We start from the raw sequence: 12,637 nt of genomic DNA on the forward strand, positions 1-12,637 counted from the left end.
CCCGCGGGTTCAAGACCTGCCTGGGCAGCGAGACCTCATCTCTATAATAAATCAAAAAATTAACCGGGCGTGGTAGCACGTGCCTGTAATTCTGGCTACACGAAAGGCTGAGGCAGAAGGATCGCTGGAGCCCAGAAGGTCGAGGCGGTGGTGGCCAGGAGCGGCCACTGCACTCCAGTCTGGGCGACAGAGTGAGACTCCAACTCAAAAAAATATATATATATATAGTCCCTGGGGAGACACCTCTTATCAACAAGGGTGCCTGAACGAAGCATATTTGCATACCTAACCCTTAACTGTACCCCACAATATCATAATAAAAAATATTGATTTAAAAAAAATATATATATAGTCCTAACAGTTCTGTGAAATCTGTACCTTGAAAAGAAAGGGCTATAGCATTAAGCCCTGATGTTTGGCTGAATTTAACAATGTTATAGCTAGTATTATTATTGCAAAGGGGTCAACATCAAGAAAAGGGTTGACATCTTTCTTAAATATAAGGGTCAACAAGTCATTTGCCCCAAAATTAAATATTCAAAAATCTGAAACCATTTTAAATTTCCAGAAGGCAGGCGCCATGTCTGTTTATATGACTTTGTTCAGCATTCAGTACAACTATATTTAATACTCTTCATTGTAAAATTTTTAAACAAATCAATAGGATCACTTCTAAACTGTCTCAAAACCAATAAACTAAAAGGCTTTATTTATTCATCCATTCATTCATTCATCAAGTCAGAGTCTCACTCTGTTGCCCAGGCTGGAGGGCAGTGGCACACTCATAGTCACTGCAGCCTTGACCTGCTGGGCTCAGGCAATCCTTCTGCCTCAGCTTCCGAAGTAGCTGGGACTACAGGCATGTGCTACCACGCCTGGCTCATTGTTTAAAATTTATTTTAGAGACGAAGTCTTGCCAAGTTGGCTAGGCTGGTCTTGAACCCCTGGACTCAGGCAGTCCTCTCACCTCCACCTCCCAAAGTGCTGGGATTACAAATGTGAGCCACCATGTCCAGCAGCATGTTATTTTATTGGAGAGATGTTTTAACTGATTTCAATATCCACTGATTATAATGAAAGATATAGAGTTAAATGTTGGAGTTAAAAAGATACAATCTTTGCTCTCATGGAATCTACAGTTTAAGGACATTAGCATATCCTTTCTTTATGAAAAGAAACAGCAATAAATTGTTATAATTATTATTATGCTAAAAGATAACAGCTAATACCTGTTAAGCTCATACCACCATCAAGCACTACACAAAGGCTTTTTTTTTGAGTTAGAATCTCACTCTGTCATCCAGGCTGGAGTGCAGTGGCATGCTCATGGCTACCGCCAACTTCGACCTGCTAGGCTCAGGTGATCCTTCTGCCTCAGCCTTCTAATTTGTTGGAATTAGAGGCATGCACGACCACACTTGGCCAATTTTTTTCATTTATTGTAGAGACCGGGTCTTGCCAAGTTGCTCAGGTAGATCTCAAACCCTGAGCTCAAGCAATCTACTCACCTCCACCTCCCAAAGTGCTGAGATTACAGGTGTGAGCCAACACAGCCAGCCCAAGCACTTTTAATGTCCTTTATTTCAGTGAATCTTCAGAACAACTGAGTGTGGTACCACCATTATGCCTATTTTATAAAAGTAAAATTGAGGCATACAGAGATCCCAGGGAATGGCAGGCCAAAAATTAAAAACCAAGTAGTTTAAGTCTAAAACCTGCATACTTAACTATTATTTCCCCTTGTTTAGATGTTAGAAATTTTTAATAAAAGCTTCATGTAAAAAGACATACGTACCTATTAATCTTTTTCTTAGACTATGAGGTGTTGACAGAAATTCACTTTTGTCGTTGTTCTGTTTAAAAATAAAAAAGTATTATACTTAAATAACAACATGAAAATTAATGACAACTCTGAATGAAAGAAGTTAAAATAAGAAAAATCTTTTTTTCTCAATAGATTACACTGGTACTAAATGAGCCTAGTTCCCAGAATTAGAACATAATGACAAATGAGATTGTTGAGGAAAAAAAAAAAAAAAAAGAGTATAACAACAACAACAAGAAAATTTACAAAGGATTACTAGAGTCATTCTAGAATTCCAGACATTTGTAATGTATATATCTCTGTAATAAAAAAACATGAGTACATCAGCATTTTAACTTTTTCACCTATCAGCTTGCTAGAACTTTTTTTTTGAGTTGGTGTCTCACTCTGTTGACCAGCCTTAGGCACACTCGCAGCCATTGCAGCCTAGACCTGCTGGGCTCAGGCAATTCTTCTGCCTCAGCCTTCCAAGTAGTTGGAACCACAGGTGTGTGCCACCATGCCTGGCTAATTTTTTTATTTATTGTAGAGACGAGGTCTTGCCAAATTGCCCAGGCTGGTCTCGAACCCATGGGCTCAGGCAATTCTCTCACCTCGGCCTTCCAATGTGCTGGGATTATAGACGTCAGCCACTATGACTGGCTAGAACATTTTTTTTAAAAGCAGTAATATGCAATGATGATGATTCTGAAAGGAAATGGGCACTTATATATAATAGCAATGCACCTTTTAAAATACTAGATATTCATTGATGTTCAAGTATTATATTCTGTGAAGTGGAGAAAAATAGATTTATACTTTTTAACTTTCTATATCTTTAAACTTTAAGTTTTTTATAGAAGTACCAAATGTTTTCTTCTCATAGACTACTTTAACACCATTAAATTTCTAGAACATTAAAATGCGCAATTATATACATGTTAATTTCCAGCAGTACTGATAAAAAGATTAAGTAGCCTGTATTTTTTGTCAACGTAAAATATGACAAAAAAAATTTTTTTTTTAATTTTTTTTTGAGTTGGAGTCTCACTCTGTCGCCCAGACTGGAATGCAGCCACAAGGTCATGACCACCACAGCCTCAACCTGCTGGGCTCATGCAATCCTTCCATCTCAGCGTTCCATATAGCTAGAACTACAGGCATGCACCACTACGCCCAGTTAATTTTTTGACTTATTGTAGAGACGAGGTCTCACCAAGTTGCCCAGGCTGGTCTCAAAGCCCTGGGTGTAGGCAATTCTCTTGTCTGCCTCCCAAAGTGCTGGGATTACAGGTGTGAGCCATCGCGCCTGGCTATATAATATGACAAAAAATTTAAGTCTTTTGTCTTGTAATGGGTTGTTGGTGCTTATTACAAACGCTAATAACATTTGATTTGGGATATTAAGAATAATACTCTAAAAACTGAGCTGCTCCCTTACCAATGAGTTTAAAGTATGTCTCAAACATCATCCCCTCAAACTTTTTTGATCACAATCCTCAAAAATTATTTTTACATTTGCTATCTTGACCCAGTACACATGAGTATATATAACCGAAGAAAATATGATAAATACTTACAAAATTGAAATTTTAAATTCTGTTCCATTTACATTTATTACAGAAACAAAAATCTTGCACTGTCACTCAGGCTGAAGTGCAGTGGCATGATCATGGCTCACTGCAGCCTCAACTTTCCTGCCCTCAAGTGGTCCTACTGCCTTGGCCCCCAAAAATGATGGGATTACAAGCATAAGCCACCATACCCAGCTTTATGTTATTTTTAAAAATGCAAGTTATTTCCTACCAAATTGTTTTCAAGAATGAGAGTTGAAACAACTTGCATCTACACGACTTAATTCAAGCCTGAAACCCCAGAACACCCTTGCCAAATTAACCATTTCAAAAAACTATTGCTCAAAAAGAGAAGACTAGTAAATAATTTCCCTGTTTGCTACAGGGAATTTCTGCAAACTAATCTATTTTGACAGTTTGCTCATTTGAGCAAACTGTTCTCCCATCAGGACAACAGATGATTCCACCAGAGCAAATAGCTTACTTATCTTTATCCAACAACAGTTATAAGATACACCTCAAGAACCTCCTCTTACTGTGCCTCCAATTCTAAAATATCATGTCCCCAACTTTGCCCTATGCCATCTTGAAAAACCTGCCTTAACTACTTTAGCCCAAGATCCCCAAGCCCTATATATATTTTCTCTTGAACTTACTCTTCTTAGACAGTGTAGTAAGACTCTCACGGTGTTGTTGGCTCTTACTATAAGTAGCTGTGTTTCACCAACAGGTTTTCTGATGGTCTTTTGGGAGAGTTTACAAAATCTACTAATGGGCTGTGACTCACAACTTGAGAAAGGATGCTCTAATGTAATGAAATTCTTGTTTGGCAAGAGTTTATGGTAATGATTTTTATCTTTTATAGTAATATAATATACAAGACATACCATAGGAAAAACTATTACTAAAGAGAAATGAGATTCTGATATAACTAGCCCCACATCTAGACTTGCCTAAACAAGACATTTCCACACAGGCCATAACCATAACCTGAAATGTCTCTATTCACAGTCTCATCTAAGGGGCTCCTGTAACGTAGCCTGCCCATGAGCCCAGGCATGCCAACACCTATAGCCGCTCAGGCCTGGACGCACTCACCACCCACAAACTCAACGCCCCAAATTTCTTAGGCCTATCTGGGCTTGCCAATATCCAGGAAGGGCCACTTGACAAAGCACAATAAAAAAATAAAACCACAAAAACACAAATGAGGAGATAAAATTGTCAATTCCTTTTAGCTACCCTGGAATGAATTTATCTAAAGCTACTTAGTTTTCAAATGAAAATTATAAAAGGACAGAGTAATGGATTGAATAGATCTTGGGATCAACTCCCTGTAGACCCCCAAGAAACAACAGAACATTATGTATAAGAGCAAAACAAAATAAAACCCATAAAACTCACAAACCAGGTCCAATGAGCTAAAAATACCCAGGGATAGTTCTGACACAGCAAAAAAAAAAAAAAAAACCACAGTCAGGTCTGGAAAATTTGGCTTCATTTTCAGCTTTTCTCCTTCCTAGTCAGGTAACTCGGGCAACTCACTTTATCTCTCTGAACCTCAAATCCTCCATCCATAAATTAGGTATTTAACAGCCAAATAGCTGTGAGTTACAAAGCACTATATAAATCAAGAGATGAAAAATTTCATGAATTCCTGGCTATTTTCATCACATTTTACTCTGTAATATTAAGGTTTTTGCTTGCTTTTAGTCAATTGCTTACCTTCAGCAGAACTTTGTCAGAAGTAGAATGCCCTAAAGAATGAAGAAAAAGCCATGATTTACTACAAATACTTCGCTTTTCATTATGGTCTAGTTACATTAAAAGCAAAGCTGTAGCTTCTGCACAGAAGCTACCACTTATTATCGGATTCTTAATTAATTGCATCTCCATTAGAGATCACTATTCATGACTATTAAGTTCATGATTACTTCCATTAATGACATCTATTGCCTATATTTCTGTAGTATTCTGACAAAAAAGAGGAGCTCTTTTAATTTTTGATTATTAAAAAGTACAAGGGAGTCAGACACAGTGGTGTGTGACTATAGTCCCAGTTACTTAAGAGGCTGAGGCAGGAGAATCACCTGAGCCCAGGAATTTGACACCGTAGTGCACTGATTGTGCTTGTGAATAGCCAATGCACTCCAGTCTGGGTGACACAGACTCCATCTCTTAAACAAATAAACAAATAAAAATTAAAAGTGCACTGTTGCCTGTAATCCTGCGCCTTTGGGAGGCTGAGGTGAGTGGATTGCCTGAGCCCGCAGGTTCGAGACCCGCTTGGGCAGCAAGACCTCATCTCTACAATAAATCAAAAAAATCAGCTGGGCGTGGTAGCGCATGCCTGTAATTCCGGCTACTTGGAAGGCTGAGGCGGAAGGATTGCCGGAGCCCAGCAGGTCGAGGCTGCAGTGGCCGGGAGCAGTCACTGCACTCCAGTCTGGGAGACAGAGTGAGACTCCAACTCAACCAAAAAAAAAAAAAAAAAAAAAGTGCACTGTTTAGGGTCAGGTGTGGTAGTTCATGATTGTAATCCCAACACTTTGAGAGGCCAAAGCAGGAGGATCGCTTGAGGCCAGGAGTTCCAAACCAGCCTGGGCAACATAGCAAGACTTTGTCTCCACAAAAAAATAATAAAAATTTTAGCTGGGTGTGGTGATGTGTACCTGTAGTCCCAGCTATCTCTTGAACCCAGGAGTTTGAAGCTGCAGTAAGCTATGATTACGCCGCTGTATTGAGCTTAGGCAAAAGAGTAAGTCCCTGTCTCAAAAAAACAAAACGAAAAAGGACACTATTTGCAGTGGTTCTTCTTTGAAAAACTTGGCCATGGCAGGTCTTTCTGCCATGAAATCTTCCTTCTTCCTTTTTCTCACTAATAAACTTTGCTGTCTGCTCTAAAATTCATAAATAAAATATATAGATATAAAAAAAGGACACTGTTTAACCTAGTTGTAATAGGTCACTCAAAGACAGCTGCTCTGTAATTCTCCACAGTCTATAATACAGACTTCCAAATCCAGAAAGCCTTATTTCATATAGTATTTGCCAAACCAAGTCTTCTATGAAAACTGGCTACCTCAAGCCAATGACCACAGGTCTTAAGGATTATTTCTAGGTGGCCCTGTCAATCTGTATGACTTTAGTTAGCACAAATATTTTTCCCTTATATTTTCTTTTTTTTTGAGTCAGAGTCTCACTCTGTTGCCCAGTCTAGAGTGCAATGGCACACTCATGTGCCACTCAGTGGCACACAGCCTCAACCTGCTGAGCTCAGGTGATCCTTCTGCCTCAGCCTTCCAAGTAGCTGGAACCACAGGTATATGCCACCATGCCTGGCTAATTTTTTGATTTACTGTAGAGACAAGGTTTCACCACGTTGCTCAGGCTGGTTTCGAACCCCTGAGATCAGAGAACCTCCTACCTGTGCCTCCCAAAGTGCTGGGATTATAGGTGTGAGCCACTGCTCCTGGCCTATTTTTCCCTTACATTGACTGCTAAACATGGGCATGCTAAGATACACAGGTTGGAGTATTAACTGCATTTTGTTGAGTGAATTTTCAGAATAGAAAAGAAGAAATTATGCAAAAATTCACACAGACAAAAAAAAAAAAAAAAGAGTAACATACTCTAACCTGAAAGCAGCTATGAAAACTCGTTTCAAAGAACTGAGGTAATATCTTACCCTTGCTACTTTGAGGAATGTTTATAATTTCAGGGTTCTTCAAAGCAAATGAGACATTTTTCCTTGGTGTCTTTGCTAGTTCTGAAGCTGTAAACAAAGAAATACATAAAAACCATTTAATAGATGACAGCAGTTAAGGAGCAAGATAGCCTTATTCCATAACTTACATAAAATTCTTAGCAAAAAAGTAAGAAACCTGTGCTACTTTCATCACAGATAAGCCTAGGCATATTAGGAGTACTACTGCTATCCTCCCAGCATCTTCAAATCTTCAATTATCCACAGGTTTCGAAAAAAAAGAAAAAAAAAATTACAAATAAAGAACTAATTGACCTTGCTGCTTTCTCTAATTATCACACTCTCCTCTCTCCTCTCCTTCAACCACTTATCCATTTCTTTTTTTTTTTTTTTTTTTTGAGTTGGAGTCTCACTGTCGCCCAGACTGGAGTGCAGTGGCTGCTCTCGGTGACCGCAGCCTCGACCAGCTGGACTCCGGCGATCCTTCCACCTCAGCCTTCCACGTAGCTGGAACTACAGGCGTGCGCTACTATACCTGGCTAATTTTTTGATTTATTGCAGTGATGAGGTCTCGCCTGCCCAGGAGGGTCTCGAACCCGCGGGCTCAGGCAATCCACTCACCTCAGCCTCCCAAAGGCACGGGATTACAGGCTGAGCCACCGAGCCCAGCTCACTTATCCATTTCTTATACAATACCAAGGCACATCATTGCTAGAGAGTGAGAAATAAGGGCAAGAAAATGGAATCTAAGATCAAGTGAAAACTGTGCATGATTCACATACTTTAAAATCTCTTAGATCTTCCATAAAGTGTGGTATACTCTATTTTGTATCTAAAACTCTACAATGCATATGAATAATGTATAAAATAGAACACAGTGCTGCCCAGATGGCTGGCTTCTTCATTTGAACATCAGATGAACTAGTGGGCTTCTGCTTAGGGGTCACTTTAAAGAAGAAATATCTCTATCGTGAATGCTGCTCTCACACTCAAAAAAAAGTACACACTAGTTAAATTAACCTCCTGCATTTTTTCTTAAGTGGAGATGTTATAGTTGAATTTGTTAAAGTTAAAGCCATTTTGCTGGCTTCTAAAACATCTCTAACCCTGCTCCCACTTTTATCTTCTAATCTTGAATCTGAGCCAAGATATCCATGACAGTTTCCAAAAATGTACTGGCTTCCTCTTTTTAAAAAATTTCCTTGGTCTTCTATATGATTCACTAGGGGTTTATTTGTTTGTTTGCTTGTTTTTTGAGTCTCACTTTGTTGCTCAGGCTGGAATGCAGTGGCACAATTACGGTTCACTGCAGCCTTGACCTCTTGGCCTCAGGCAATCCTCCCATCTCAGCCTCCCAAGTAGCTGGGATTATAGGTGGGTACCACCACATCAAGCTAATTATTTCTTTTTTGATTTTTTTGTAGAGATGAGGACTTGTTATGCTGTCCAGCTTGGTCTCTAACTCCTGGACTCAAGTGATCCTCTCACCTCAGCCTCCCAAAGTGTTGAGATTACATGTGTGAACCACCATGCCTGGCCCCAATCTATTTTTAATTTCCCTAAAGACATTTCTTTGTCCAAGCTGTTGAACTCCTCAATGTCCTCTCTATGTAATACTTCTGCCTTTGTCGTTTACATTTATTTTCTTATTCTGAACACATTCTTTGTATTTTACAAAGCATTCCAATCTAACTCCTAATTGATTTCTGGCTCTGTATCTTAGTCCAATTATATGAAATCATCATTTATACTCAGAATAATATGTAGAGCATATTACTTTTAAACGATTAAGGCATTCTATTTTATTGATATATTTAGATGTAAAACACCATTAGCAACAATACTTAAGTCAAAGAAATTCTTTCAAGTGCATCATAACTAAAAATGAGTCCTAACTAAACAAAGATTTTAGAAAGTATGATCAGTCTGTCAAATTGTATTTCTGAACCCTCACGGTCATAGTGAAGAATAAATATCTAGAAAACTATCTTTTCATGACTCTAGAATGTATATTTCTTTTTCTTTTTTTCTTTTTTTTTTTGAGTCAGAGTCTCACTCTGTCGCCAAGCCTGGAGTGTAGTGGCAAGCTCACGGTTACTGCAGTCTTGACTTGCTGGGTTCATGTGATCCTTCCCCCTCAGGCTTCCAAATAGCTGGAACTATGATGCGCACCATCACACCTGGCTAATTTTTCTTGGTTTATTGTAGAGATGAGGTCTTGCCAAGTTGCCCAGGCTGGTTTCGAACCCGTGGGCTCAGTGAACCCGTGGGCTTGCCAAGTTGCCCAGGCTGGTTTCGAACCCGTGGGCTGAGATTACAAGCATGAGCCACCATGCCTGGCTTAGAATGTATATTTCTTTCAGATGTGATTAGACATGCACAGCATGAGGATGGTCATTCCAGTTTTTGCAGTACTTACAGATACAGCACATTATCATCCTTATGTTATTATGTGCATGTGGATTACCCTCAGGGAGAACTTCTGCTGTTTATACCTGTAAGTCCCATTCCTCCTCACACCAACACCACACCACACCAACACTTCTTTCTCCAACGTTCTTTGTTCTGCTCTATTGTCCTAGAGTTTCATTTTGGTCTTAGTGTCTATTTACTCTTTCCTCTAACAATTACATTAGCATTTCTTCTCTGGTTTCTCAGAGTTTCTACAGAGAGTTCAGATATTTTTATAGCCTGAAAAACTTTAAATTTCTTGATGTAGAAATTTGATGTAGATAAGAGATATATAAATTAATATAAATTATTGTATGTATAATGTTATGTTCAAAATTAGTGATGAAATTAATGTTACACCTTTCAGAAAAATAAACTGAATTTGATAAAACTCATATTATGTTCAGAAACACAGGTTTTATAATTACTTCTTATATATCCCTCATCATATTTAAAAAGTATTTTTTACTTGACCTTGAATGTTTACATGGGTCATTGGCTAGAGAGATTGAATAAAATCACATCACTTCAGAAATATATATAGGTGTTTCATAATTATAGAATATAAGCCCCCTTATACAATTATTACTTTTTACCAGGTTGATAATTATTATTCCCTCATTTCTGACTTTTTCATATTCCCAAACCTTCATATACTTATAAATTGTCTTAATTTTCAAAGTGCTTTCACATGTACTATTTTCATTCCTTCCTTTTCCTATAGTGCCTTCTGAATTTTTTAAAAAACAATTAAATTGACAGTCTAATTTTAATGCTGTAAGTAATTTATTACAGTTTAGATCTCTGAAAATCAGCAATTCAAGTGTGATTGGTATAGTTGGTAACACAGGTAAGAAGAATGTTAGAAAAGATCATTTGCAACAATCTTATGTAAATATTTATAATACAAACATTTTCTATAGACATTTTCTATAGTTATTTATAACACAAACATTTTCTATAATATAACAACATTTTCTAAATTGTCTTATTTAGACAATTTAGAATATCTCCATGTGACTCTCAAGTTACTACTTCACAAAAATTTGCTAAGAACCTAAGCTAGAAATTTTGGGAAAAACAAAAGACTATTATGAGAAACTTATAATCTAGCTGAAAATAGAAGACATCTGAGCACACACACACACAAATGGATGAACTTAAGTTTGCCTAATGTAATATAAAATAATATAATTGTTAGGAAATGTCTCATATTCCCTAGGGAATCTCTCACCATTTAGGGAATGCAACAGGATGATATTCTTGAAAAATGTGGTTAAATATACCCAGAAAAAAGTGAATAGCATCATAGAAATCAAAAAAGCAACATACCTAATTTAGCCATCTTTTCAGGGTGTTTTCTATGCTGAAAAGAATAAACTTTATTCCCACCATGTGTAGCAGAGCCATTTTTCAATGATTCTAAAAGAGAAAAGATAACATGCATTTAGAAAAAGGGGGCAAAGTTAATTAACAGAAAAAAGAGAAAGTTTTAACCCAAAACTTTAAATGTATGCTAATCATTGCCTGGTATAAAGGCTTAATAATACATATTTATATTTAAAAATTTAGAAATAAGCCAGGCTCGGTGGCTCACCCTGTAATCCTGCGCCTTTGGGAGGCTGAGGTGAGTGAATTGCCTGAGCCCGTGGGTTCGCGACCCGCCTGGGCAACTTGGCGAGACCTCATCTCTACAATAAATCAAAAAATTAGCCGGGCGTGGTAGCGCGCGCCTGTAGTTCCAGCTACTCAGAAGGCTGAAGCGGCAGGCGAGGCTGGAGCCCAGCAGGCGAGGCTGCGGTGGCCAGGAGGGGCCACCGCACTCCAGTCTGAGCAACAAAGTGAGACTCCAACTCAAAAAAAAAAAAAAAAAAAATTTAGAAATAAATAGACTGATACTATACAAATTTTAACACGAAAAATATGCTATTCACAGATACACAAAAATACATATAAAAATACAAAGCAAACCCAAGATTAGGGTAATATGCATTCAATTCATGACAGTAGTTGCCCCTGGGAAGATTAGACTAAAGGAACTTTATTATATTTCTTTCTTCAAGCAAATATGAAAAGTACAATTGTTGAGGCTGAGATTTAAACAGCTGTTCTATGGTAGGTCTCTTAACAGATTCTGACTTAACTGACATTCTTAAATCTCCTCTTTAAATAACAACTACTACTCACAACATACTGAACGTTCATTTCTAGTAGCATACTCAAATGTGGTCTGGGGTTACCGAGGTCAAAATTATTTCACAATAATACTAAGACATTAACTTTAGACTCTCAATCAAGAGTGTACAGTGAGGTATTGCAGAGACCACAGGACATGTAATGACACATCATGTGGCTAATGGAACACATGAAGCAGATAACATCTAGTTGTCTTCTACTAAGCCAGACATTAAGGAGATCTACAAAAATGCAAAACAACACCCTCCTATTTTTTTTGGAAAGTTTCATTTAAATATATGTAGTTTATGTCAACATGTAATGGATTTGTTAATACAAAACACTGCCAGACTTTTCCAATGCATGTGTTCATTCTCCTTACTGTTTAAATGTTTTAACTGACCCGTATTTGCACTAATATTTGGTTTTATCCAAACTCCTTAATTTCTTTGCCAAATAGTGGGCATAAGCTTTAATCTCATAAAGAGAGGTATCTTAATTTGCACTTCCTTGATCACTAATAAGGTTGAACATTTTTTCACAGGTTTCTTCCTTTCAGAAGAAATATCTTCTCTATGTTTATGGTTTGTCCCTTCTCTCTTTTTATGGTGTCATTTGATGAAGAGAAGTGCTAGTGTTTTTTAAAAAACACACAAAAAATTGATCTTTTTTTTTTTTTTAGTTGGAGACTCACTCTGTCACCCAGGCTGGAGTGCAGTGGCACACTCCTGGCCACCACAGCCTCAACCTACTGGGCTCAGGCATCCTTCTGCCTCAGCTTTCCAAGTAGCTGGAACTACAGGCACACGCTACCATGCCCGGCTAATTTTTTGATTTATTGTAGAGATGAGGTCTCACCATGTTGCCCAGGCTGGTCTCAAACCTGTGGGCTCAGGCAATCCTCTCACCTCGGCCTCCCAAAGTGCT

The 12,637-nt window shown here is 38.0% G+C and overlaps 1 protein-coding gene across 4 annotated transcripts in view; it reads right to left on the reverse strand.

Moving 5' to 3' along the window:
* Positions 1-12,637, reverse strand: part of ORC2 (origin recognition complex subunit 2) — a 50,842-nt gene that overhangs the window by 28,119 nt on the left and 10,086 nt on the right. For 3 of the 4 annotated variants that reach the window (XM_008070778.1, XM_008070776.1, XM_008070775.1), the window contains 4 exons: positions 10,868-10,957; positions 7,067-7,153; positions 5,104-5,135; positions 1,796-1,853 (listed from right to left, as the gene is read on the reverse strand). In XM_008070778.1, the coding sequence (XP_008068969.1) occupies positions 1,796-1,853; positions 5,104-5,135; positions 7,067-7,153; positions 10,868-10,880 (190 nt within the window). In that variant the 5' untranslated portion in view covers positions 10,881-10,957. The remainder of the gene's footprint in view (positions 1-1,795; positions 1,854-5,103; positions 5,136-7,066; positions 7,154-10,867; positions 10,958-12,637) is intronic. The other variant, XM_008070777.1, reaches the window with a different exon arrangement.

This window comes from Carlito syrichta, unplaced genomic scaffold (assembly GCF_000164805.1).
Source record: "Carlito syrichta isolate Samal-C Ts95f unplaced genomic scaffold, Tarsius_syrichta-2.0.1 Scaffold314013, whole genome shotgun sequence".
In the NCBI taxonomy this organism is placed as follows: Eukaryota; Metazoa; Chordata; class Mammalia; order Primates; family Tarsiidae; genus Carlito; species Carlito syrichta.